Source organism: Salvia splendens, chromosome 8 (genome assembly GCF_004379255.2).
Source record: "Salvia splendens isolate huo1 chromosome 8, SspV2, whole genome shotgun sequence".
Lineage (NCBI taxonomy): Eukaryota > Viridiplantae > Streptophyta > Magnoliopsida > Lamiales > Lamiaceae > Salvia > Salvia splendens.
Genome location: NC_056039.1, coordinates 11809176 through 11834414, shown reverse-complemented (window position 1 = coordinate 11834414; position 25239 = coordinate 11809176). Strand labels below are relative to the sequence as shown.

The window sequence follows — 25239 nt, the reverse complement described above, 5'->3', positions numbered from 1 at the left end:
GAGGGTGTGTCATCACAAAAAGAGAATCCGATCCTTTACTTTCCGTCCAGTTTAGCCTTGTCCAGTTCTCTAGAATAGCTTAGCTTAGATAAAGTATTGCGTAGTTAGAAAGGGGGATTAAAGAAGCGCTGCAGAATACTTGTTTTCTGTCGGCGTATTCCTAAATTACCCGCCCAGATTCTTCTCGGTTTTACTTGCTTTCTTATTTTCTGAAGTATTAGCTTAGTTTTAATTTCACGTTGTATTGCTCTCAGTTTAGCAATCAAAGTTATTTCGTTTTCATCCTCGCATTTACTTTCCGCTGTTATCTGCAATTTACTTGACCCAGTAGTTAAATTTTCGTTGATCAAGCTAGCTAGTTTAACTCTGCCTAGAGTAAAAACAGTAGTTAAAAACTCCCAAGTTAAAGCGTGGCAGCAGCCAACCCCCTATTCACTACTCACACACTCAACACACCAACTTCTCTGTGGGATCGACCCCGAACTTGCCGCTTTACTGTTAAAGTTGTGCAAAATTAGGAGTTTACAAATTACTTTGGTAAGGAAGAAAGATCGAGAGCAAGACTGCATTGATTAAGTGGCAACGACATTTGCTAACTGATCCGACCGGTTCGGTTATCATTCCATATAACTTGATCCGCATTCTAATCGTGTTTTTGTCTCTTTCCAAGTCCTTCCAACGTGTATTGCTCGTTCCACCATGGAATCTGAGTTTATCGCATTGGATAAAGTAGGGGAAGAAGCCGAGTGGCTTAGAAACTTCCTAGAATATATTCCATGTTGGAAGAAGCCAGTGCCGACAGTAGTGATACACTGTGATAGCCAAGCAGCTATAGGGAGAGCACATAGTGGCTTATATAATGGTAAGTCTCGACATATTCGTTGGCGACATAATACCGTCAGGCAATTGATCACAAGTGGTGTTATCACAGTTGACTATGTAAGGTCAGTGGATAACTTAGCGGATCCGTTAACAAAAGATTTAAATCGTGATCAAATGCATATATTGCTAAAAGGAATGGGACTGAAAACCACATCTTAAAAGATGAGTATAGTGGTAACCCAACCATACGATTGGAGAACCCATGGGATTGGTTCAATGGGAAAACGAAGCTATACAAATCTAGCTGTAACACCCAGAAGATTTTAATCTTCGCCCATTCTTTAGAAAGCATTGAGTGTTGTAACCTGCACGTGGTAAGAGGTTAAGTCTTTTTACTTTTAATGATTCTTGAAATCTCAAGGAGATGCACTATGGCAGGATACTCATGAAAGAATCACCTATGTAAGTGAGAAGTGAGGCCGCTTAGTGTGTGTGAGTCACTTATGAATTCCAAAGAGGTGTTCCACGGTCGAAACGGACACAACTGTGAGAACTGATGGAGTTGAGACAATATTGTGTTGATGCTATTGACTAGGCATACACCAAGGAGGAATAGTTCAAGGCATCGCGTCCACTAGCCCGCCGGTATGTCCGATAGTGTTGACTATGGAAGGTTCAAAATCACAAGTTACCTCTCCAAATACAGTATCTTTTCTCGAGAATTGAGCAAAGAGTCTGCATACATGCATTTGTGTCTGGTGTTGGTTTGAGCTTGCAAAGCTCTAACCAATGTGGGGGTTGTTGAAAACGTGAGAAATTTGAAGAGCTTTAAGCTTTTCATTTTCTAAGTCTTTTGGCTTTTCACTTTTAGGGTATTATGAGGTTCTTTAATGCCAAGACCTCTCATATGGTCAATCATATCCTATAAATAGGTGTGGATTTGAGAGATGGAAAACACACCAACAAATCATTCTCTCCTCTCTCTAGCTCTCAAGCATTCTAGTTCGCACTTAGGAGCATTGCATTGCTCGGTTCTCGCCTCCAATTCAAGTTCGTCGGAGCCTACGAGTTTGAGGTGATTCAACTCGATAGGAGGAAAGTCGTTTCATCTTTGGGGACGTTGCGCAAATCCGTGAGCACTAGTCGAGGCGTATCTCGTCTTGCGGAGAGAGGGATACCTCGTCTCGACTTGAAGAAGACTATAGTTTGCATCTTGTTCTTTTTATTGTACTTACTTCGTTTTATTTACCTTATAGTTTGTTGTTCTTTTGTAATAGCAAGAGTTTGCCCGTGTAAAGGCTGCAATATTTCCATCATAGGCAATATCTCGTAGGCATGACATCGCTACAGTTCGGCGACAGACTATGTTCGATTTCCTTAATTTCTAGTATCTGACAATATGCACATCGATTTACAGATGGTGTCTAGACTTGCTCAATTTTAACTGAATCTACAGTAAACTGTCGATTACAAATCAGAACAAAAATCTACCCCTTGCAGATATCGCAATTTTTAAATTCTCTCTCAGAGCATCCCCATTCGTGCTCTTGCCAAAGAGCACGGATGTGGGCCCGGACCCACCTTTATTACTTTTTTACTTTTTTACTTTATGCTCTTAGGCAAGAGCACAACACCTACATTCATGCTCTTCCGCAAGGACATGCTCAAGGATCCCACCATTCTATTATTCAATTTAAATAAAAACATTTAATATTAAAATGCATTAAAAATATCCGGAATACTATTACAAATTTAAAAAAAATTAAAAATTACATAATTATAATACTAAAAATTAAAAATTACACAATTAAAATAATAAAAATTTAAAATTACATAATTAAAATCCTAAAAAATAAAAAATACATAATTAAAGGCTAAAAAATACCCCCGTGGAAGACTATTCCTCTGGCCCTATCCCCAATGTTCTTCAGAGACCCCGTATCATTGCCAAATGTGAATCAAGTTACTCGGGGGTCATATTTGACCTATCGGGCAAATTGAGTTGGGCCAAAAGGGTCCACAATGAGTTGGCGGGGGGTTGAGATGGCACAAAGGGAGCGGGGGCGGATGGAGTCGCGGCGCGATGTCGGTTGGTTGTCGCCTTCTTCCTTCCCCGCGACCGGCGTTGGGAACTGCTCGGGCCTGCGTCGGGGCTACCCAAATTAGCTCCGGTGAGCTGGCTAGCCACCTTATCCTTGCCGGTGTCAGATAGGGATACCGACCTCGACCATTTGCTGGAGGAGGATGATACGCCTCCCCTATACTTCAGATGCACACGCACCTCCTGCAAAGCGCTAAGGTACTTGAACGGTTTGTAATTTATGGATTTGTAGGTCGCCAAGGCGGCACTAATGATGTCGAGCTCGCTCCTACCGCTCCCCGTCAACCGCTCTTCCTAGAGGTAATACCCCTAGAACTTTTGGATTTCTTCGTTGGCTCTGAATATGGCATTGCGCACCATACTCTCATTGCGCTCGATGGTTCCAGCCGGGCGGTTTTCATTATACCGGCGAGAGACGCGCCACCAAAACTGATAGGCTAGATTTCATCACACGAATTTGATCACTTTTCATGCTATATTGTTGAAAATTTGCATATAAAGATGCATGTTTTGCCAGGAAATGAATGGAGTGGTCCGACGAGCATGCTAATGGAATGGATTCTGGATTACATGCAAAAGTATAGGCAAATTGGATGCAAATTCAGTATTTTGAGAAGGAAGGAATCCACAAGACACAAACTGCCCAGTTTGATGGATTGGCCAGTGTCCGAGCAATGTTGACAGCTCTTCAAAGTCGCTTTTCAAAGCTAAGTTGACGAGTCTTCGTGCTATCAGCGCCCACAAGCAACACTTTTGAAGGAAAAAGAAGCCAACTACCATCATGGGGAGTGGATAAGACTTCCACATCAGATTTGTTGGAAGATATGAACAAAAAACAACAAATCTTATCTTTTGGACAACTTTTCAACCACTTTGGAACCACCCCACTCTTTAGCTAGCTTAGTTAGTTTTATTTTCTCTCTCTAAGCTTAGTTTTCTCTCATCCTTGAAGCAAATTTCGAACCATAGGCAGCCATTGCCACTTTTGCTCACCATGGGGTGAAGCTTGTAGTTGTGTAGTGTTTTAATGCTTTGAATGATCTAGTTCCTTGTTGTACTCATTTTCCAACATCTTAACTCTCTAGTTAAGGTTGTTGGGCTGATATTAAAGAGCTTTTGGTGTATTTAATTCTCTAAGTGTTTAGCATTTATGTTTGGTTGTTGATGTTCTTGCTTGTTTAGTTCAAAAACCTTATTTTCAAGTTTGCTATTTTAGGTTTGTGTTAAGCCACTTTCTTGAGGTGTATTTCCTTGTTTATTTAAGTTATCTAAGCATGTTAGGAGTCATTTTAGGAGTTGTTCATGGTTGAAAAACGTTCCAAAAAAGAGAAGTAAAAGTATGTGCAAGTAGTCGGTTGTTGTGTGATTTGCGTCGTCTAGTCGGGTTTCTTTTTGCATGCCTTTGTATGATCTTGTTGATTTCATTCTTCTAGCTTTTCTTCACCATGTTTAAGTGTTCTTGAAGCTTATTTCATCTTGTTTAAGTGTTAAAGTTTTCAGCTTTTCATTTGGTGTTTTCAAGGCATATTTAGTTGGTGTTTCTCTTGCATAGTTAAGTGTTTAGCAGCCTTCTACTTAGTTCCTTTTGCTTCTTTTACTTAGTAATTTTCGTGACAAAAGCTGGTTTCTTTCCTCTTGTTCATTTTATTCCCGAAAATGTTATTTCACAAAGTTCTCGCCACTGTTTTGATCTTGCTGCTAGCTTGCCCAGTTTATGTTCCAGTTTATATGCTTTCTTTTAAATGCATTTTATTCGCACTCTTAGTTCCCACATTAGTTTAAGTGTTATTTATATTTCGTAGTTCAGTTCCCACCCCTAATTTAAAGCATGGCGGCATCGCCAAACTCTTAAGTGTTGAAATACATAACGGATACGACCATTCCTCGTGGGATCGACATCCGACTTACCACATACTAATTAATAGTATTTTGGGAAGTGGGAACGTATAAGTATTGTTGAATAGGAAGGGACACGCGCCTGCGACACGCGTGTAAAATTCCGTCCTCTCAAAAACCTATCCCCGCTTTGGTTCGTGCCTATCTCCGGATCTTCGGAGATAATCAAATAGGCTTTGAATAATTGATTCATCTCCGTCGGAGTGTACGGGGTGCGGACACCACGAGGAGTAGGAGTAGGAGTAGGAAGAGGAGGAGTTTGAGAGCCGCCGCTGCTGCTCCCTCCCGCTCTGGGTTCGGGTGCCCACCTGTATCGCCCATCGGGGGCATCTTGGTCGTCCCCCGGGTAAGGCCGGTAGCCACCCGGAACTTGAGAACCTTGGGTTTGAGGAGGGGCCGAAAATTGCGTTTCCGGACTAGGAAATGGTTGTGAGCCGAACCATTCGTGGTTCCAACTGCGGGAGTCGGAGGGATGATCGCCAGAGCCAGACATTTTTTTTTGTAAGTTAGAGTGAAAGATTGAGAATTGATAAGAGAAGATGAGAGAATTTAGATGAGAATTGTGTTGTGTGGTGCGAAATTTTTTGTGTTGAAGTGGGGGTATTTATAGATGAAAATGTAAATTTTGGGGGAAAAATTGAAAAATAAATTAAAAGTGGGGAAAAACGGATATAATTTTTTGGGAAGTGGGAATTTTTTTTATATTTATTCAGATTTTTTTAATTAAAATCTGATTTAAAAAAAATTGTCAACGGCATTGCCGTTGGCCAATCAGGAAACGCCACGTCAACTGCTCGCTGGCACGGACGTGCTCGATGCATCCAGCAGCGCCGTGCCAGCGGCACAGACGCCGTCCGTCGGTGCGAGCACCGCTGCGGATGCTCTCATTTACAAATAAAATACTGGATATCTTCTTTTTTATAGTAGAATATATGTTGTTCAATAATGTATTAAAGAAATATACAGAATAAAATAAAAATAAAGAATAAAATTAATAAAGTAATTTTTTTTTTATTTTTTGAAATATGTTATTTTGAATGAGATATCTAAAATAGTTGCAATGAGACAGCAATATTGAAGTGTTTTTCGGTAATTACATATTAGTTACGGACTGGTAAGGCCATCCGCAACGCGTTACGCGGGTGGCCCGAGTCACGTTACGGAGGGACGAGACAAGCACGGGACGCGTTGCAGCGTCCCGGCCCGTCACCAACCCGTCCTCAGCATTTTACGCATTCCGTCACTCCGAGACGCGGCACGGGACGGCTCGCCACGCGCTCCCAGGCCATGCGTGACGCCTACACGTCGGCCCGCAAGTGGGATTCGTTACGCTGACGCAATAAGTCTTTTTTTTTAAAAATACGAATTAAAATAAAATAATTAAAAAATTAAAAAAATTGGCAAACGGTAATGTTATCGTTTTTATAGCCTTCCATTTTTTTTACTCTATAAATACTCCTAATTCATCCTCATTTCATACACAACTACACATCTATTCTTCCCAAATCATCTACATTTCCTCTCCAATTTCATCTCAAATCATCTCTCTTTTATTCTTCCCCCAAATTTAATAGATCTCATGGATCCGTATGAGCAAATGCGTCGAATAATGGAAGAATCATTTGAAGATGATCGACGTCGGGAGGCGGAGGAAGCCTCGCCGCCCCAAAGACGCTCCCGGACTTACATCCATCGTAACCGGGAGGAAGCCGCCGCAAGATTAGTCCGCGACTACTTCTGCGATAACCCAGTGTGGGGAGATACCTACTTCCGTCACCGTTTCCGCATGCGGTGACCGCTATTTCTCCACATCGCAAATACATTGGCGGCCCGGGAAGAGTTCTTCCAAGAAAGGTTCGACGCCGTCAGCCCTCCCAGCCACACGACGCTGCAGAAATGTACTACAGCAATCCGTCAGCTTGCGACTGGACAAACGGCGGATGTGTTCGACGAATACCTCCACATTGGAGACAGCACTGGGAGAATGTCCTTGCTCCAATTCTGCAAAGGCGTCCGGGCAGCCTTCACCGACGAATTTTTGATTATGTTTTTTTAATTACGTGCTCCGCGGATTTTAGACACCATATGGAAGGAAACAGGGCCGCTGATTTCCTGGCAGGTAGGGGGTCCAGACCCCTACCCTTACATATTTTGATCCAATCTCTGCGCCTCGGTACCTGAAGGCGCTAGTTAGGATGGACCAGCTGGGATATCCTAACTTCCGCTTCCGACGTAGAGATGTGGGTTGATCTAGCTCTTCTGGTGGTTGGTTTTGGTCTTTTTTCGTTCTCCCTTTAGTGTATTTAGTCATCTTTTTTCCACTTAATAGAAAGGAGGATCCCGACTTATGGGACCCCTATTTTGCCCCTTCATGTTTTTGTTTAGATCTCAGTCACTTTTGGGCTATGATCTTGTTTTTGGAACATTACATTTTGATTTTATTTACGGGTTGGGGATCTGCCTAAACCCCCCGGCCACATAGTGCGTTTCTGATTTAAAAAAAAAGACGAAGGACCCGAGGCGGAAAAATTGGTTCGACCCCGAAGCCCCCGGAAGTTCAACCGCCAGTAGTCCGCCTCGAAGTGGAGTGCATCCGTCTATAGAAGAACGGTTGTCTATTCGGGCAAGGACACTTGACTCTTCCGCCCACGCCCAACTCCAAGATGATCTAATGGAGCACATTTGGGTAAATTTTAGCGGAGAAAATTAAATTATGTATTTTGTAATTTTTTAGGATTTTTAATTATGTTTTTTTAATTTTTTACGAATTTTATGTTGTAATGTTATTTTATTTTTAATAAAATGTGTTTTTTATTAATTGAATTTGTTGGAAAAAAATAAAAAAAAATGAAATTGAATGAATAGTAATTTAAGGGACGATGAGGGGAGGGTTGCAGGTTCCGTTCCGGGATAGAGTAAAAAAGTACAGTGGGACCCGCGAATAGTAATGTAAGGGACGGTAGTGACAGCACCGTGGATGGCTTAACAGTGAACTGCGTGAGTTCCACAAATCGGAGTTTTGAGCTCTGTTAATTAGCAGTCTTCTGCTTTTTTGGAGGCAGAATTTGGGCATTGATTCGTTCAAGACAGGGGAGATTTAAAAAATGAGGAACCGGAGATTGGTATTTGCTTTGCTTCTTTGTTTTTCAACCTTTTGGAGGATTGAAGCTTTCAAGTTTCACAGAGCTCAGAAAACTGAGAGAATCTCCGGTAAGGATCTCTTTCTGCATCTGCACTGCTGCATAATCGATTGCTTCAGCTCAAACCCTATTTGCAATTTTGTGCCTCGCTTTGTTGAGATATGATGCTGAATCTATACCCTAATTCTGGTGTTTGCCTTTGAAATGGTAGGTCGGTTTCCATTCTTATGCGGTCTAATGTGATGTGATGTGATGCGATTGGATTGGATTGAAATCAATTAATCAAACATCCTAGTACCGAAAAAAATATGCAGATTCTTCATATTAAGAAGCTTTTATGTTTGTTGCTTAATGATGTTATTTCCTTTTCGCATCGGACAATCAATTAGAGCTTGCAGGTGGTTTACTCTACTTAGTTAGAGCTGTAGCTAGTTGTGCAGTTTCAGTTATGTTGCATTTTCTTCAATAAAATGACAAGTTACTACTTAGTTATATACTTGAAGCTTTGCATCTTCTTCAATAAGTTGATAATGATACAGTTCAAATCATGCTCCATCAGAGCACTAGTTTTGTTTTCCGATGATGGTTTGTGCGGAAAGATAACAAGATCAGGTTTGCATGATTACCATTTTTAGCTTTCAGGGTCACTGCCCAGGTTTTTTGTTTTCCTAGGTAACTTGACGAATGGTGCCATCTCAAGTAGAAGCATGATTTAGCTCATCCTCCCAGTCTGTAATTAGTAAATATTTAATGAGATTGATATTGACTCACTTTATGGCCATATAATTCCTCTTCGACGTGGTCCAATGAAGATATTTTTAGGGGAACTCGACACGGGACAGCTCGCTTGAGCTGAAATTTAAGATGTATCTTAAACTCAAATGCATGTTTTGGTTGCCCTACTACTGAAATATATGTGAAAATTGGCCCCCTCTTAAATTTGGTAATAGCTATTATGGAGCCTTAAATTTCATCTCTTTTATATGCTATATCAGGCCATGGTACCTTTTATAAGTTCATATATATGATTTCCTTTCATCACTCTTGATAGTTTGATGCATGTGTGAACCTCTTAGACATTGTGCATTGTTTGCCTTCTTGAGTTTATTCTATCTTGATGCTTATTCTGTTCAATATTCCCTAGAAAATGGACGAAACATGAAGTTAAAGAAATGCTAATATGTTAATGTCTTCACCTGATGCAAAACGGTCAAAGTGCATATTGCCTGGCAAGCATAGGCGTCAAGGAAGATATAAAGCACTTGATTTTGTTTAACAAATATATTAAAAATATGACAAATTATCTATTTTTGAGAGATTTATAATAATAGATCAAAAGTTGTATGTGCATCTTATGCAGCGTTCAGTGACTACATTAAAGTATGTTCTCTTGATAAATATATAACCTTTGCTAAGTTCTCTACTACATTACTATTCCTTGGAAAAGGCAAACTAGGTGGAAATCCAATCATTGTCTTGTTTCAGCAGATAGGATAGAATATAAGGATGATGTAGGAATGACAAGCAACCTGGTTTCGCTGCAAGATTGAAAGATTTAAAGCAAGCAACTCATGCATTTTAGTTGCATTTTCAAATTTTAGGTAGCGCCGGTGATGTACTGGAAGATGATCCTGTTGGAAGATTAAAAGTTTTTGTTTATGAGCTTCCTAGCAAATACAACAAAAAGATTTTACAGAAAGACCCAAGATGCCTCACCCATATGTTTGCAGCAGAGATTTTTATGCACCGTTTCCTCTTGTCGAGTCCAGTTCGTACTCTTAATCCTGAAGAAGCAGACTGGTTCTACACTCCTGTGTATACAACTTGTGACCTGACACCAAATGGCCTCCCACTACCATTCAAATCACCTCGTATGATGAGAAGTGCTATTCAGCTGATATCTTCTAACTGGCCATATTGGAACGCAACTGAAGGAGCCGATCACTTCTTTATTGTGCCTCATGATTTCGCTGCATGCTTTCACTATCTAGTAAGTCGCATGGTCTCTGGATCAATTAAAATCACAGAGTTCTCACTCATTGTCAATTTACAAACATGGATTACACAAAATCTTTGACAGATAACACTCTTTGGAATTTCGATATTTTCTGATCGAATGTACTATATGTTCTGTAGGAAGAGAAAGCTATTGAGAGAGGAATCCTTCCGTTGCTCCAACGTGCTACCTTGGTCCAGACTTTTGGACAGCGTAACCATGTTTGCTTAAAGGATGGATCAATCATAATCCCCCCATATGCCCCTCCACAGAAAATGCAGGCTCATCTAATTTCTCCTAGCACTCCTCGATCCATCTTTGTTTACTTCCGAGGTTTGTTTTATGATGTTGGGAATGACCCAGAAGGTGGTTATTATGCAAGGTATGTTTCATTAGCCTGCATAATTGATGTAATATGCTGGTTGTTCTGGTTCTTCTTCTACTCAATGCTTAAACAAAGCGCTTGTTATTTGACATATATAATGTACTATAGGAAAGAAGAAAGTGCTTGTTTAGTAGACTATTAATGCCCAATGGCACCATAAATAAGTCCTGAAGCAGAGTAGACACACGATATTTGATTACTTTAAGTCTCTTTTGCATAGTGAGTATCCAGTCCATTTGAGTGATATCACACACCTGCACTATCTTACAATCCCAAATTTCGGAAATAATGGATAGCCCTAAAACTGACATGTAAACTAAATTTGCTTTGGATATTGCAGAGGTGCGCGCGCATCAGTGTGGGAGAACTTTAAGGACAATCCCCTCTTTGATATCTCCACGGAACACCCAACTACATACTACGAAGACATGCAGAGAGCAATCTTCTGCCTTTGCCCGCTCGGTTGGGCCCCATGGAGTCCTAGGCTGGTTGAAGCAGTTGTATTTGGCTGCATCCCTGTTATCATAGCTGATGACATTGTCTTACCTTTTGCTGATGCAATTCCATGGGAAGATATTGGTGTTTTCGTCGCAGAGAAGGATGTCCCTAAGCTGGATACAATACTAACCTCGATTCCAATTGAAGAGATACTGAGGAAGCAAAGAGTACTAGCCAATCCATCTATGAAACAGGCGATGTTGTTTCCGCATCCTGCTCAGGCACGGGATGCCTTCCATCAGATATTGAATGGGCTCGCTCGTAAGTTGCCTCATGACAATAGTATTTACATAAGAAGTGGTGAAGGCGTATTAAACTGGACTGCGGGACCTGTGGGTGACCTAAAACCTTGGTAGCTAGTCTTCTTGTCATATGTTCAAACTCACCTGTATCAAATCCATTTCCCATCAAATGTACTGATTAATGTAAATTTCCCATTCAAGTTCAAATCTTGATGTAGCTGTGGTTGGTTTGTTTTAGAGAATGCAGATTTTGATGTACAATTAGTTTTTACTCAATTTTTATGATCTATTACGGGTGTTTTCTTTTTTGGTTCTAGACTGCGATTATCATTCCTCGAGTGTATTGGACTTTTTTTTTATTCCACCTTTGGGAGAGACGCATGACCTTCATGCGTCTCCTTTTAATGAAACGCATGACGATTATGCGTCTTTGTGGGAGACGCATGAGGGTCATGCGTCTCTCAATTTTTCCGAATTTTTTTAAACGACGCATGACGCTTATGCGTCTTAGGGAGAGACGCATCTCCCTCATGCGTCTTTGTTTTTTTTAAAATTTCACAAACGACGCATGAGCGTCATGCGTCTAAGGGAGAGACGCATGAGGCTCATGTGTCTCTAAGTTGCATAAATCAGGCGAGGGAGGCAGTAGCGGGCAGAACGCGAGAGAGAAATAGCGGAAATGATTTCTTGGCGATTTTCCGTTATATTCTAATAAGTTTCCTTCAATCTTTCAACATTCCTCCATTATTTGTAGTTTATTTGCATATTATTAGGGTTTTTGATAAATTTATTTTAAACTTATTAAATTAGGGTTTATAGAAAAAAAATTGTCTCTAATTGTTGTTGGTGTGTATATATATTTTTGCAGAAATCATGTCAGTATTCGTGAGTTTATATTGGGGTGGTAGAATAGTTCAACTTCCTCAAGTGGGCATTAGTTATGATCCACCTCGTGCGAGAGCCTCCATCGTATTGAATTCGTGTGTTTCATTCTCTGAATTAGTTGCAATGATATATGCTAAGATAAGGATAGATTCAAATCAACACTCCATCGATATATCATGGAGGCCAGTGACGGAACCAGAAAATTGAACAAGCCGGGGCTGAAATTAAAAAAAATACATATACTAAAATATTTAATTTTACATGTAATGTCTGTTCAACTTTTAAGACACACTAGATGATAACTGTTTTCGACGAGTCTTCATGTCTTGAAATCGCCGCAGAATAGTCTCATTTTCAATTTTTTTGAAAATTCCCCTCTCAATGTATACCACCATGATATCATTCATCCATTCGTCTCCCATTCTATTGCGCAAATCTGTCTTAATAAGTTTCATGGAAGAAAATACTTTCTCGACAGAAGCTGTTGCAACCGGGAGGATCAGTGTCAACTCAATCAAACGGTACACCAATGGGAAAGCTTTATCTCTTGAGGTAGAAACCAAAATCTTTGCTAAATTTCCCAAATCTTCAATGTTGGAGAACTCAACTTTATCAACTATATCATTGATAAAAGTTTTAAGTTGATATGGAAGAGATATGCATTCAATAGATGAGAAGTCAGCCGGATAAAGTTCTGCAAGATGAACCAACTTGTCCACATTGAAGCTAGCAAATGAGTTTTTTGGACTAAGGGAATTTATGCAAGTAAGCAATTCTGTGTTTATTTTCGGAAAATGATTCTCCATCTCTTGAGTAAGTAAATCAAGAACCTAATAATACAAAAATTTAAACTCAAGTATTTAATTATAAATGATAATTAATTGCAATCATAATTGAGAAATAAAATGTGAAGCTTAGTTAACAGTAAATCTCCACTTTGTAATGATGATAATTAGTAACGTGCCCATCCCGCTTCATACGCACATGATGATTGATGGCATCATTCATACTAATGACGTCAATGGAGTTAGCCACACAAAACTCTTCGACTTGTCCCAAGAATTCATTCCACCCATTCTCTCTCAAATCTCGCAAAGTCCTTTTGGTTGTATCAATCAAAGATGTAGCTTGAACGATATTTTGATCCCCAAGTTGTAGAATTGTTGACAAATCATTCGTTGTCCCAAGCAACTCTATCATCAAGTGTAAAATAAAAACAAAGTCATAGCTCACCATCCTCATGGACAATGTTTTTGATATACCTCTATTATCAGGATTAGAACCATCTTCAAACACATTTTCAAGCACTTCAATTATCGACGACCACTTGCTATTTAAACGAAGCAAAGTAGTGAAGTGTGACCCCCATCGAGTGTCGCCTGGTCGCTTTAAACTCGTCTCTTGATTTAAACCTCTTCCACTTTTAATTTCTCCACTTTCTATACCTTCGACAAGTTTTTCATGCTCAAGCTGCCGGAGCTTGTCTTTTCTTTTACAAGATGATCCACATGTGGTGACAATCATAGTAACAATGGTAAAAAAACACTTACAGCACCATGTCCTTTTGTAACATTTACCACTACTAATTGAAGCTGATGGGCAAAACAATGAACATACTTGACAGATGGATTTTCATTCAATATAAGTGATTTCAAACCATTGTACTCACCCCGCATATTTGATGCACCATCATAACCTTGACCTCTTAATCGTGACAAAGATAAACCATGCTTAGCAAATACTAAGTCAATCCCTTCCTTCAAAGATTTTGCTGTGGTATCGGTGACATGAACCAAGGCCAAGAATCTTTCTACAATCTCTCCATCATTGTTAACATACCTAAGAACCAAAGCCATTTGTTCTTTAATCGATGCATCGCGCGCTTCATCAACCAAAAGAGAGAAATTGCGATTTTTAATATCTTCCAAAATAACTTTTGTAGTTTCAACGGCACAACAATTTGTCAATTCCTTTTGAACTAAAGGACTAACCATCTGATTATTGCTAGGAGCATTCTCCAATGTTACCGCTGCTACCTCAAGTTTTTGCTCACGCAACCATTCAAGTATCTCTAGAAAGTTTCCCCTATTTTCAGACTCCAATGATTCATCATTTCCCTGAAAAGCCAACCCTTGTTTCAACAATATTCGAGTCACATTTAAAGAAGCAGTCAAACGAATCCGATAGTTGACTTCGTCTTCCTTATCAAATTTCGTCAAATTATATTCAACACTTTGTCTTTGATTTTTAAATCCTTCAAAAAGTATTCTAGCTTGATCATGCGTGCTATTAACTGAACCCTCATGTTCTCTAAAAATAGCAAGAGCCTTTTTCCAATTTTTACACCCCGCGCTCACAAATGCATCATCGCCAAACCGATTGTCATTAATAGGCCTAAAAAGATAACACCAAAAACAAAATGCTGCATCTTTATCCACACTATACTCCAACCAAGCATGTCTTTCAAACCATTTACATTGGAAACTCCTTTTCTCCTTACCAAATGAGCTTTTCTTAAAGACATGGCCTTTTGGTTGGAAAGGTCCCTTCGAGATGTATTCTCTTCAAATGCGGTCCCTATCTTGGACTTCATACTCAACAATAGGTCTCCGCTTTCCCGGGTCATGATCTATGTTTTCCGCACTAGATTCAACACTTGCAACATTAATTCTCTCTTGGTTCATGATCGGATTCGGAATTGAAATACTACTATCATTTGGAGCACTTGTAGTTGTTGAATCGTTCTTTGTTCTTTTGGAAAAATACCGATGCATAGCTACAATCAATAAGAATAAGATTTCTTAGTGTTATATAATATATATTTCATACAATAATAAAGATACAATGATACTATTTGCACAAATCATAATATAAATAATTTTTTCCTAATTCTTCTAACCTACTGCAATCTGGATTATGTAGACAAATTGAACTTAAAAGTATTGAGGCAAAAAAATATTATATAGAAACATCAAACGTGTCAACATGAGACTACTACTACAAAGTTTAATTATATTTTAGGCAAATAAAACATTAAACATGAGAATTGAAAATTGAATCTTGAAATCTGAAATGAGATGAGCTGTTGCACTAAGCCACTGCCACTAAGCGTCTAAGCCCTAAATTTCATACCAAGTCTATATACATCGCCCGTTGACCATCAATTGATCAATTCTTACCTGAAATCCTGAATCTCGAAAGGCACGGTTGAACGAAACCGCTGAACGGCTGAAGAACTCTAGCAGCAGCGTCAATCTGCTGCGTGTTGTCTACTGAGATGAGAATATTTGGGCCAATTGACTAATTGATTAAGGGCTACTTAGTTTATTAAGTTAAAAGTCCAAAAGAAAAAGAGGCCCAAAAGAAAAAGGTAGCCCAAAAGGTAAAATAAGTAGCCCAAAAGGTAAAATAAGTAGCCCAAAACTAGTAATAACCCACGTTTTCTTCTTCTTCCCCAATCCCCAATTTCAATTTTAGGATTTACAGGCGACAGACGGAGTCAGGGCTCGCTCCGCGGCGTCGGGGCGGAAATCGGTCAGAGCACGGTGGTATAAGGGTGATTTAAGGTCTGGTGCCGGGTAAGCCCCCGCTGGCGCGGGGGCTTGGCACTGTGTGGTTCCGTCACTGATGGAGGCATTGTTTCTTGGGTACCGCGAGTTATATATGCATTGGGGTTGACAGTGATGATAGTTTGATGTTTATGTTCAATGAGGCTCTAAATTCTACTCGTCATATTGAATTATTTGTTGAGTATTCGTCTGTTGAAAATGCCTTAATCCCACCAGTTGTTGATTATGGTGTTGGATCATCTACAAGGGTTGAACCTATGAGCGTTGATTGCGGTATGAATGAGCAAACAGATGTTGCAGATGCTGTTGTTGTTGGATTGTATAACTCAAGAGAATGTTCAAGAGCATATTGATGTTCATGTTGTACGAGGAGACATTGATCCACCATTGTCGTCATCATCATCTGATGATATTTTAAGTGATGATTCATGTGATCTTTCTAGTGACGAGGAGATAGAGTGTAAACCCGTCATTTAGGGATTTTCCAAGCTGCATGCTTGAACTGCAGTTTAGGAATCCATGCACAATTGTGGAGTGGAGGCATAATGAGTTGTTGAACCAGGGACGTAATAAAGTCTTCTATTACGTTTTCTGGGCACTTGTGCCTGCTATACATGCTTTCCAAGAGTGCCAACCAGTTTTAACAATAGACGGGACTCACCTTCGAGGAAGATTTAAAGGTAAGTTGCTTGTTGCTTGTGGTGTTGATGCTAACAAGAAATGTCTGCCTATTACATATGCTGTTGTTGATGAAGAAACTGGCGACAGTTGGGAGTGGTTTTTGGATCATGTCAGAATTCATGTGGTGAAATACCAAAGGGAGGTGTGCATCATTTCGGATAGGCATAAAGGAATCCTTAAGGCTATGCGTTCTGATGAATGAAAAAACCGCCGATATGTCACCACAAATTTTGTTTGATCCGTGTGAGGAAAAATATCTTGACGAAACTTAAGGGTAAGGGAGCTAGAGTGAAAGGCATGGTATGGGCATTGGGTGTCACAACTCAAGTACGTAAATACATGCGAAGGCGACGTGCACTACGGGAGGAAAGTCTTGTTGCGATACACGAGCTCAACAAAGCCAAAAAAGAAAATTGGTCTCTTTGTTACGATGATGAACTAAGATGAGGGTGCCCTCAACAAACATGTCAGAGAGCTACAACAACGTGTTGAGAGGTATAAGAGAGTTGCCAATTAGAGCTTTGGTTGATTTGACATTACAAAATAATAGTAGTATTCATTATCGTTTAGTAGGGGTTGACATGATTGAGTTTTATGCGAATTGGAGACGCATGAGCCTCATGTGGGTGGATTTTATGCAACTTAGAGACGCATGAGCCTCATGCGTCTCTCCCTAAGACGCATGACGCTCATGCGTCGTTCGTGAAATTTAAAAAAAAAACAAAAACGCATGAGGGAGATGCGTCTCTCCCTAAGACGCATAAGCGTCATGCGTCGTTAAAAAAATTCGGAAAAATTGAGAGACGCATGTCCCTCATGCGCCTCCCACAAAGACGCATAATCGTCATGCGTTTCATTAAAAGGAGACGAATGAGGGTCATGCATCTCTCCCAAAGGCGGAATAAAAACAAAGTTCAGTACACTCGAGGAATGATAATTGGAGTTTAGAACCAAAAAAAAGAAAAAACCCGATCTATTACATCATGAGATTCATTATCAGTAGAATTCTGGGATTTAATCAAAATTACTAAATGTTATACTGTACTTTCCTAACAGGCTATGATATCATCCAGGTGCAGAAACCAATTCTTGAATGGCTTCTAAGGTGGGACATCCATTAGAATAAATGGTAAAGAGTGAATACATTTTCCACCTTAAATGGCTTCAGAACCAAATAATAACAGCCACATGTTTATGAACACAAGTTGAATTTTGGAAGGGCATTTGAGTATTAAGAAAAAAAACAAAAAAGGTGGGTTAAGAAAGTTGATGAAAGAAAAGAAAAAAGGTCCAAAATTGGAGGTATGTGGCCAGTTTTGTGGGGGAGTATGACAGCCACGCCTCCACACAATATTACATTACCTAAGCTTTCTTATCATCATCAATATCCATCACACTACATTCATTATTCACAAGCACAGACTCAGACGTGCTACCAAAAACAGAAATGGCCACAAGTCTTCATGGAGCTAAGTCCATGGCATCACTATCTCCGCCGCCGGGAGCTACCACCGGCCTACGGCGGCCGGCCGACCGCTTTGCACTGAAATCATCCTTCTTCTCTCCATCTGTCCACCTATTCATACCATCTCAACTCTCAACTGTGCCAACCACTGCGCCTAAATTCTCGATGCGTGTTGCTTCCAAGCAAGCCTACATCTGCCGTGATTGCGGGTCATCTTTCTTTTCTTTCTTTTTTCCCTTTTTTCATTTATTGTATACATGTTCTTAGATATAGTATGATTAGAGTTGGGACTTATCTTAATGCAGGTATATCTACAATGACAGAACACCTTTTGAGAAGCTGACTGATAACTATTTCTGCCCTGGTATATAGGGAATATTCATGATTATTTATTTATGAGATAAAAGCATTTATACAAGCATTGATGATGAATGTGTGGTTGCAGTATGTGGTGCCCCAAAAAGGAGATTCAGGCCATATGCGCCAGATGTTTCCAAAAATGCAAACAGCACAGATGTTCGAAAAGACAGGAAAGAACAGATTAAGAGAGACGAAGCTGTTGGGTATGTATGTCTCTCTGTTTTCCTAACATTTTCAAGTAAGTACTTATATTGTTAGTTTCAAAAATCCTTATTTGAAATGCAACTCTATTTTTGCAGGCAGGCATTGCCCTTCGCAATAGCACTTGGAGTTGCAGCATTGATTGGCCTATATTTCTACCTCAACAGCATCGTCTAAGATTACTAGGATAACTCATCTTGTACTACTATACATTTTTTGTTACACTCATCTATTCCTCCTCTATTTCAATATCTTTTTCACCATGTTGAATTCCTTTTCCCACACTTATGAAAAATAGCAGTACTAGAATTTTAGTAATTGCCAAATTGAGGACTTCGACAGCTAAAAGGTGGAAAATATCAGAAAGTACAAACTAAAGTTTACTATCCCACAAAATTCCCAATGGAAAAAGGTCCTCAAGTCCAGGCTAATGTATGTTCATATATGCGCAACGCCCAAGAACATTATGCAACATAGTTCACAAATGATAAGAAGAGTCGGTTAATCATTAAATTTTAGATGGATCTTCTTCTATAAGCTAAATGGAGTCGAACATTTCTGTACAAATATTGAAAACAAATCAAAGGTGGGAGAAAAGAATATGTATACCTCCAAAGCTAAGTTAATTTACATTATGTGGTTCTATGACAAAAGGTGTCAATTTTGGAGGACAAATGAGCCCTCGATCCGTTTCTCTGTGAATTGGGGAGGGATAGTTAAAGAGGAGAATGTGTCACTAAAACTTGATGCTGGAGCAGGTTTAAACTCGTGTGCACCACCCTTTACGCCCCACACCTGGGAACGAAATGAAAGAGGTGATCCAGGTGAAACAAATGTATTATATATATTGGAAAGTTAATTTCGAAGAAATGATAAAGCTAAAACTCACTTGATTTCCCTCATAATCATAGCCTCTATCGGACGTGTGTATTTCACTGTTTTTCAACACTGTAAGTTCAGAGGTACAATATGATGCTCCATTCTGCAGTATATATAAACACATGCTCAGAAAGGAAATTACTAAATTAGTAACTTTCAGGGATGGAGGGTGACGTTGACGTGAGGCAGTGAAGAATGAAAAGGTGGGCATACCCATGTATTAGGAAACCCATCTGCAGGAGTTGAGCCTTCATATAAACAACGCTTCCCTCTATCGCAACGCTTGAGATATATGGTAGTCAAATGCTCTGCAATATCCTGCATTAAAGTTTCAATAATTGATGCTTTAAAGCTTGCCAATCCATAGCACAGGTGACCAAATATCTAATGCCTGAATCAGTAACTGAGGAATCAGAAAAATAAAATAGCATAACTGATGCACAAACAGTAGCTTCTAGTTTTAACTACTAAAGCTCACCAGACACCAGCATTCTGCTATACATATACATATAAAGGAATGCTTCCCTAGACACACCGGGACAGGAAGCAATATATGTGCACATAGTGTAGAGTAGTGATTAAAATGTCATCAATGCACTAAGTGCTCACAAGCTTCACACACTGCATGTGTAGGAAACATTACACTGACACACACACGCACACATGTATTTATATACACACATAATTAGATATATATGAATGACCTTTAAGTGCTTAAACAAAATATGCTTAAAAGTGGAGCTTGAAAGTGCTATAACGAAGTTGTACTGTATTAGTTTCCCAAAAAGAAAGCAGAAAAGAACATCCCCTGCTGCCTTTAGATTTTCACATTTCAGCTGATATACTCTATACAAGCTAATCTGAAATTTGAAAATGCTCAAACTGTTGAATGCAAGTAAAAAATCAAAATTTCTGATTATTTAAGCTTGAGTATGCACTCACTTAATGACAATAGATTAAAGTTTATCACTTAGCCTTGATATGGATGTTCTTATCTTATCACACGTTTACCTTGAGAGCCAGGATTAATAAATGAAAATAGTCCAAGCTAATCCACTGTTTAGTTTAAAGGATTTATTAATTTTTCACTTGTTTGATGATCTTATCGTTCAACTAGTCAATCTTATGCTTATTAATTTATCCAATCATTCAAAGAAACACCCTCTAGGGGCATTTAAATATAATATAGGTTAATCCATTGTTTACCAAGATAGATTGAAAACTTGGGATATCCTAATCACCTTATAATAATTTGCTAGATTCATATCCTCTTGAAAGCGGCAGGATTGGAGAAATCCTTGTGATAAGGATAAAAATACTCAATCATGTATATTATTAATCTTGAATAGTAAACACGCCTTAAGGAGTTATTCCGATGCTGCATGAAAAACTACAACAAGAGTCTTACAATTAAAAGAATCTAAGCCTCAGGGTCTTGCAGCAAAAGATGTTCACATGTTGAAAATAAGGAGGTCCCCATTACACTTCTCTAATACGGTGTTTTCTAAAGAAAGTGTTACATAAACTCTTACTATTATTATCTCAAGCCTTTGCTGCAGATATCTAACCTGCACATTAGGAGCATAAGTGACCGCATCACTTCATCCACTATTTCTAGAACTCTGGAGCTTATGTTGCTTAACCACTATTTCTATAACTCTGAAGCTTGTGTTTTTACTTGACTCCGAAGCTTGTGTTGCTTATCCAAAATGGCATTTATGCTACCTCACACGATACTTACTCTTTCTCACAACACAATGAGGCAGCTCTTGGATGGACCAAAGGGAATAAAATATGAACCAAGAATATTGCAGCAGATGGCCGAAGTTGTAAGAACTTCAACGTAAATGTTTAGATGTTATAAGAATAGTAGTATGATTTTCAATAGGGTGTACCACATAAGTTGTAATCTTATGTTCGATTTTATATATTTTACTTGTCCCCAAAAAAAGGAAAGTGGTTATATTCTCCTAACAAAGACAGATTTTGAGAGGTGCATACAAAAATGTTTCCCAAACTTTGACGCCACCTATAATTTGCTCTCTAAACTGCATGTGTCCCCAAATTATTGTTTCTGCTAACACTGTAGCATAGCAGTTACCACAATTTGTAACTAGCAACTATTGAGACAAAAGTCAAACCCATCTATTAGTACGTGATGAATTAACTACTCTACAGGGCTATTTGAGATATAAAATGCCATTCTCTAATTGCAGTATTGCACTAAGTTGCACTTGGTTCCCTTGCATAAATTTGCAACTCTGTTTATTCAATTAAAAGCATCTCCATCTACTCTGGCAGAGAGGAAGAATGATATCCGGTATATTCTTATTAAATAATGATATATAATAAGACTGCTTTCTATCTCATTAGAGTTAGACAAGTTATTCCAGATGAGACGTTTCGAACCTGATGAGCTACAGTTAGATCAACCTAATTGTGAAGAATGGGTTTACATCAAAGAAACAAGTAAATAAATGAATTTGTGTAGATTGTAGAATGATTTTACAATTTACACTATCGAACATAACACACAAACCAGCAAAGATGGTCACTAAGATTAACAGAGTACAATTTGTGAAATCCAGATATAGGTTCAATCAATCTAACATGTAATTGCACTTACACCAATTACTTCTTCAGGCTGTGGCCTTTGGTCCCTTGACCGATCACAGAAATTCTTGTACTCCTCTGAGTCCCGGATAGCATACGTACTCATCTGTCCAAAGGGAAGGGTTATGTAATGATCATGAAATAAGTAATACTATGATCCATGGATAATATTAATAATGATTATAATCCATAGCAGCTTATATATACAGATAGATGAAAATAAAATTATGCACTAGGCCTAACCTCAACATCACATTTCATCTCCTTTGAGCAAGGCTTTACCATGAAAAATCTCTGCATCGAGATTTCTGTTAGAATAATTAATTAGTAGAAAGATATGCAACATATCCAAACCTTGAAGTAGAAAGATATGCAACATATCCAAACTTTCAAAGTAATTTGATCAAGTACCTGCCGAAAAGGTTTGTGAGGAGTTCTCCAGAATGCCTGTCACGAAATAATCTATTGAAAATCTTGAAGATAAAGAAATCTTGCAAAGTTAATCACATCCAAGATAATATTGACATATTCTACCTGTTCAAAGTACAAAACTCTTGAACCATCCACCATTTCTGCTGCTGGACATGAGAGCCATCTAAAAATAACACAGAAGAACTATATATTTTTAAACAACAAAATAAAGGAACACCTCACAAAATACTGCATCCCTAATACGTACAGTATAATCAACAAAGCAATAATTCAGTAGATGGCACCCAGGCGCAGTATTAGGGATATTGGATGCCAAAATGTAAACAAGAATTGAAATCCAAAAAACGTCAAGTCCCACTCCAGTTAACAAAGATGAACAAACATAATGCTAATCAGTGATCCAATTTCCAGAACTCATTAAAATTATCAGGTGTCATTATCATTTGGAAAAACATGATCTTTTTTTACAGAAAATCAATCTCACCATAATATGAGATCATTCAACAGTGAAGTATCTACCCTAACCTACTAATTCCAATAAAACAATACTAGTAAAACATATATACTACTACAAAATAACTCCCATAACACCGATAAAAAGTATTCAACTATCCACCAAGGCGAAGAATTCTTGGAAACAAGCGACACGACCATACACTCCTTCGCAGCTCGAAATTAGACTATAATTTACCCTAATTTCTTACACCAACAATCCTGAGACATTATATTCCATAAATTAATCATCATCCCGTGCAATCAATCACATTCCCAAACCGATCACCGAAGACGAAGCAACAGAAAATCACCTCAAATTAAAATAGTTGTCTGGGTCCCTCGAAGCCTGCTCCCTCGAAAACTAGCAATACAAAATAAAAATAAAAAAAAATCAAAACACACAAGTTGAATTCGGCAAATTGAATAGAAAAGTAACCTTCTCGCCGGCGAGTGAGTCGGCGACGATGCGCGCATGGTCCCAACGGGTGGTGGACTTAGTGAGGCGCTTCAGCAACAGCGCTCCGCCCATTAAGACCAGAGTCTTGAGCACTACTCCGCGGGCTTTGGTCCATCCGTTGGAGGCGGAGCCCGAGCCCGAGTTCGAGCTGGTGCACATGCTGGGTGTCGCTCGCTCTACACTATCTGAATCAATCATTGATTCTTCTTCTTTTGGGGGAAAAGTAATGGGATTTTTTAATTGATTTTGCTACATGTTTGTTTGTGGCTGGCGTTGCACTTTTGGGTTATCGTAACTATTTTCTTTTTCAATATATAATTAAATAAATTAATTTGTGGCTTATAAAACATGGAGTACTACTGTTTTCCTAAATTAAAATTGATGAATAAGAAGCTTGAGCAAATTTTGTAATGTTACAAGTCATCTGTTACCATAAAAGTCTGGTATGTATCATTATATTTTGTCCCAGTTAAAAATGCATATAAATTTATTCAAACGAAATTACAATCAGACTTTTTCACTTAAAATGTTTCTAGTTTCATCATATAAAAAATTCCTATCTAGGATCATAAATATCTAGCTTATTATCCATCAACACAAATATATTCAGCGTTACGGCATATCAATTGGATCACCGTGATAATAAAATTCATAATTCTCGCTTTCATGAATTTTTATTATCTAAACATTCATTTGCTACTAAATTAAGTTGTTGGTGTGTAATTTGAGCTTATAAAGTAATGTATATTAATCAATCACGTTTAACACGAAAGGAATTGTAGTAAATTTTGGGCACCGATTATCACGAACATAAACATGCCAATAGCATTTTCTGTTGAAAGTTAACTGAAGCTGGTGATCTGATACAGAAGGAAGAGATAAACAGCAGCAAAAGCAGTGCCATCAGAGGAAATTGGAACTCAATTAGACCCCACAGGAATATCTCTTAGCAGATTCAAACCCAATGTTGATTGAAGAAGAAGAAGAGGCGTGTCATGATCTAGCTTCTCCTTAGCCTCAAAACAGTAAACAGGGGCCTGCCAATTGGGATCATCAAGCACTTTCCCAACCTCAAATGTCATCACATGTGCCCTCATTCCTACAGATTAAACACAATCTCACCTCATCAAATACCATACCAACACACTTCATTTCTAATTCATGTGTGTAATTGGGGAAAAACGGAAACAGAAATAGGATTCTACCGGAGGAGATGAAAGTCCAGGAAACAGGCCTCTTGGAGTCGACATCTTCATAATAGCGGATGAAATCGACCTTCTCCCACACATTGCAAAGGAATCCATCAATGCGGTCTTGGCCGGTGTAGGTTGCGCCGTCGAGAAAATTAGGGCGGAGAATCCCCACCGGAAAATGCACGATTTTGCACTCCTGGTTGGCGTCCAGCGTGTAGTAGAAGGAGGTGCCGTTGTTCCACTCCAAATCGTAGACCTTCTTCCCGAGCTGGTGTTGGATGATGTTGAAGTTGCGGCCGTTAGGCCAGTCGTACCAGAGGTCCGTCACTTGCAGCCCGCTGCTGCTGTTGATGAACAGGATTGAGTGGAATTGGAGCGGCCATGGCGATGGAGATGGCGATTGTGGCGGTGATGCGGCTGCGCGAGTTAACAAGAGAGAGAGAAGGGAGAGGGAGAGGGAGAGAAAGAGTGAGAGATTGGGATAAATGCGGGTTTTCTCCGCCATTTTCGACTGTGGATGAGATTTCGCGGTGAGCGAATAAATACTCGTTATTGCAAATTTGCAATCCCCACACTTTTTTCACAGTGCTGTATTTGAATTTACAACTTTAGCCTCATTTCATTCGCAATTGAATTTTATATTTTATTAATATTTTAATAATTTATACCCCATAAACTAAAAATAAAACTAATTCAATCTTTTATAATTAAAATTCATGAATGATACAGTCCCCAAAAATTTGTAATCACAGCATCCACAATGCAGCCCCCCTCAAAAATTTAAAAAAAAAAAATGCAGCCCCCCTCGTTCAGGGCTGCCACCCGACAGGGCTGTATTGCAGCTCCTCGGTTGCAGCAGCCTGGGGATGCACCTCCTTCTTGGCTGGAAAGCCGGCCGCCCGGCATGGGACGGATGTACATGGATTCCA

The 25239-nt window shown here is 39.1% G+C and overlaps 5 protein-coding genes across 6 annotated transcripts; 2 read left to right on the top strand and 3 right to left on the bottom strand.

The window, feature by feature from the left end:
* Positions 1-7804: 7804 nt before the first annotated feature.
* On the top strand, positions 7805-11392 carry LOC121743407 (probable beta-1,4-xylosyltransferase IRX10L). Its single transcript, XM_042136709.1, has 4 exons — positions 7805-8029; positions 9561-9949; positions 10096-10337; positions 10681-11392. The coding sequence occupies exons 1-4, from the start codon at positions 7924-7926 to the stop codon at positions 11192-11194; spliced, it is 1251 nt and encodes a 416-aa protein (XP_041992643.1). The 5' UTR covers positions 7805-7923; the 3' UTR covers positions 11195-11392.
* An 854-nt stretch (positions 11393-12246) lies between these two features.
* On the bottom strand, positions 12247-14649 carry LOC121745754. The gene is made up of 4 exons (XM_042139712.1): positions 14561-14649; positions 13583-14359; positions 13199-13295; positions 12247-12795 (listed from the first exon to the last, which is right to left on the bottom strand). The coding sequence occupies exons 1-4, from the start codon at positions 14647-14649 to the stop codon at positions 12247-12249; spliced, it is 1512 nt and encodes a 503-aa protein (XP_041995646.1).
* A 2893-nt stretch (positions 14650-17542) lies between these two features.
* On the top strand, positions 17543-18511 carry LOC121745390. Of its 2 annotated transcripts, none has more exons than XM_042139269.1 (4): positions 17543-17889; positions 17986-18044; positions 18126-18247; positions 18340-18511. In XM_042139269.1, exons 1-4 carry the CDS (start codon positions 17663-17665, stop codon positions 18430-18432), a joined length of 501 nt encoding a protein of 166 aa, XP_041995203.1. In that variant the 5' UTR covers positions 17543-17662; the 3' UTR covers positions 18433-18511. The 2 variants fall into 2 exon arrangements, with proteins under 2 accessions (XP_041995203.1, XP_041995204.1); XM_042139270.1 differs by having other exon boundaries at positions 17557-17889; positions 18126-18243.
* A 231-nt stretch (positions 18512-18742) lies between these two features.
* LOC121745389 (chromophore lyase CRL, chloroplastic-like) lies at positions 18743-23404 on the bottom strand. The gene is made up of 9 exons (XM_042139268.1): positions 23097-23404; positions 22972-23021; positions 22268-22328; positions 22145-22180; positions 21977-22027; positions 21747-21839; positions 19334-19438; positions 19131-19223; positions 18743-19036 (listed from the first exon to the last, which is right to left on the bottom strand). The coding sequence occupies exons 1-9, from the start codon at positions 23313-23315 to the stop codon at positions 18899-18901; spliced, it is 846 nt and encodes a 281-aa protein (XP_041995202.1). The 5' UTR covers positions 23316-23404; the 3' UTR covers positions 18743-18898.
* Positions 23405-23916: 512 nt separating this feature from the next.
* On the bottom strand, positions 23917-24853 carry LOC121745589 (uncharacterized protein At4g14100-like). The gene is made up of 2 exons (XM_042139545.1): positions 24323-24853; positions 23917-24216 (listed from the first exon to the last, which is right to left on the bottom strand). Exons 1-2 carry the CDS (start codon positions 24813-24815, stop codon positions 24038-24040), a joined length of 672 nt encoding a protein of 223 aa, XP_041995479.1. The 5' UTR covers positions 24816-24853; the 3' UTR covers positions 23917-24037.
* Positions 24854-25239: the final 386 nt, after the last annotated feature.

Coding starts and splice junctions, on each gene's coding strand:
- LOC121743407 (XM_042136709.1), top strand. CDS start 7,924: ATGAGGAACCGGAGATTGGTATTTGCTTTGCTTCTTTGTTTTTCAACC. Junction 9,950..10,095: donor CTGCATGCTTTCACTATCTA/GTAAGTCGCATG, acceptor TATGTTCTGTAG/GAAGAGAAAGCTATTGAGAG. Junction 10,338..10,680: donor GAAGGTGGTTATTATGCAAG/GTATGTTTCATT, acceptor TGGATATTGCAG/AGGTGCGCGCGCATCAGTGT.
- LOC121745754 (XM_042139712.1), bottom strand. CDS start 14,649: ATGAACCAAGAGAGAATTAATGTTGCAAGTGTTGAATCTAGTGCGGAA. Junction 14,360..14,560: donor AAGCGGAGACCTATTGTTGA/GTATGAAGTCCA, acceptor TTATCTTTTTAG/GCCTATTAATGACAATCGGT. Junction 13,296..13,582: donor AATGAAAATCCATCTGTCAA/GTATGTTCATTG, acceptor TCGTTTAAATAG/CAAGTGGTCGTCGATAATTG.
- LOC121745390 (XM_042139269.1), top strand. CDS start 17,663: ATGGCCACAAGTCTTCATGGAGCTAAGTCCATGGCATCACTATCTCCG. Junction 17,890..17,985: donor TACATCTGCCGTGATTGCGG/GTCATCTTTCTT, acceptor ATCTTAATGCAG/GTATATCTACAATGACAGAA. Junction 18,248..18,339: donor GAGACGAAGCTGTTGGGTAT/GTATGTCTCTCT, acceptor CTATTTTTGCAG/GCAGGCATTGCCCTTCGCAA.
- LOC121745389 (XM_042139268.1), bottom strand. CDS start 23,315: ATGATTGATTCAGATAGTGTAGAGCGAGCGACACCCAGCATGTGCACC. Junction 21,840..21,976: donor AGATGAAATGTGATGTTGAG/GTTAGGCCTAGT, acceptor CCCTTTGGACAG/ATGAGTACGTATGCTATCCG. Junction 19,224..19,333: donor ATGGGTTTCCTAATACATGG/GTATGCCCACCT, acceptor TATATACTGCAG/AATGGAGCATCATATTGTAC.
- LOC121745589 (XM_042139545.1), bottom strand. CDS start 24,815: ATGGCGGAGAAAACCCGCATTTATCCCAATCTCTCACTCTTTCTCTCC. Junction 24,217..24,322: donor CTGGACTTTCATCTCCTCCG/GTAGAATCCTAT, acceptor TTTAATCTGTAG/GAATGAGGGCACATGTGATG.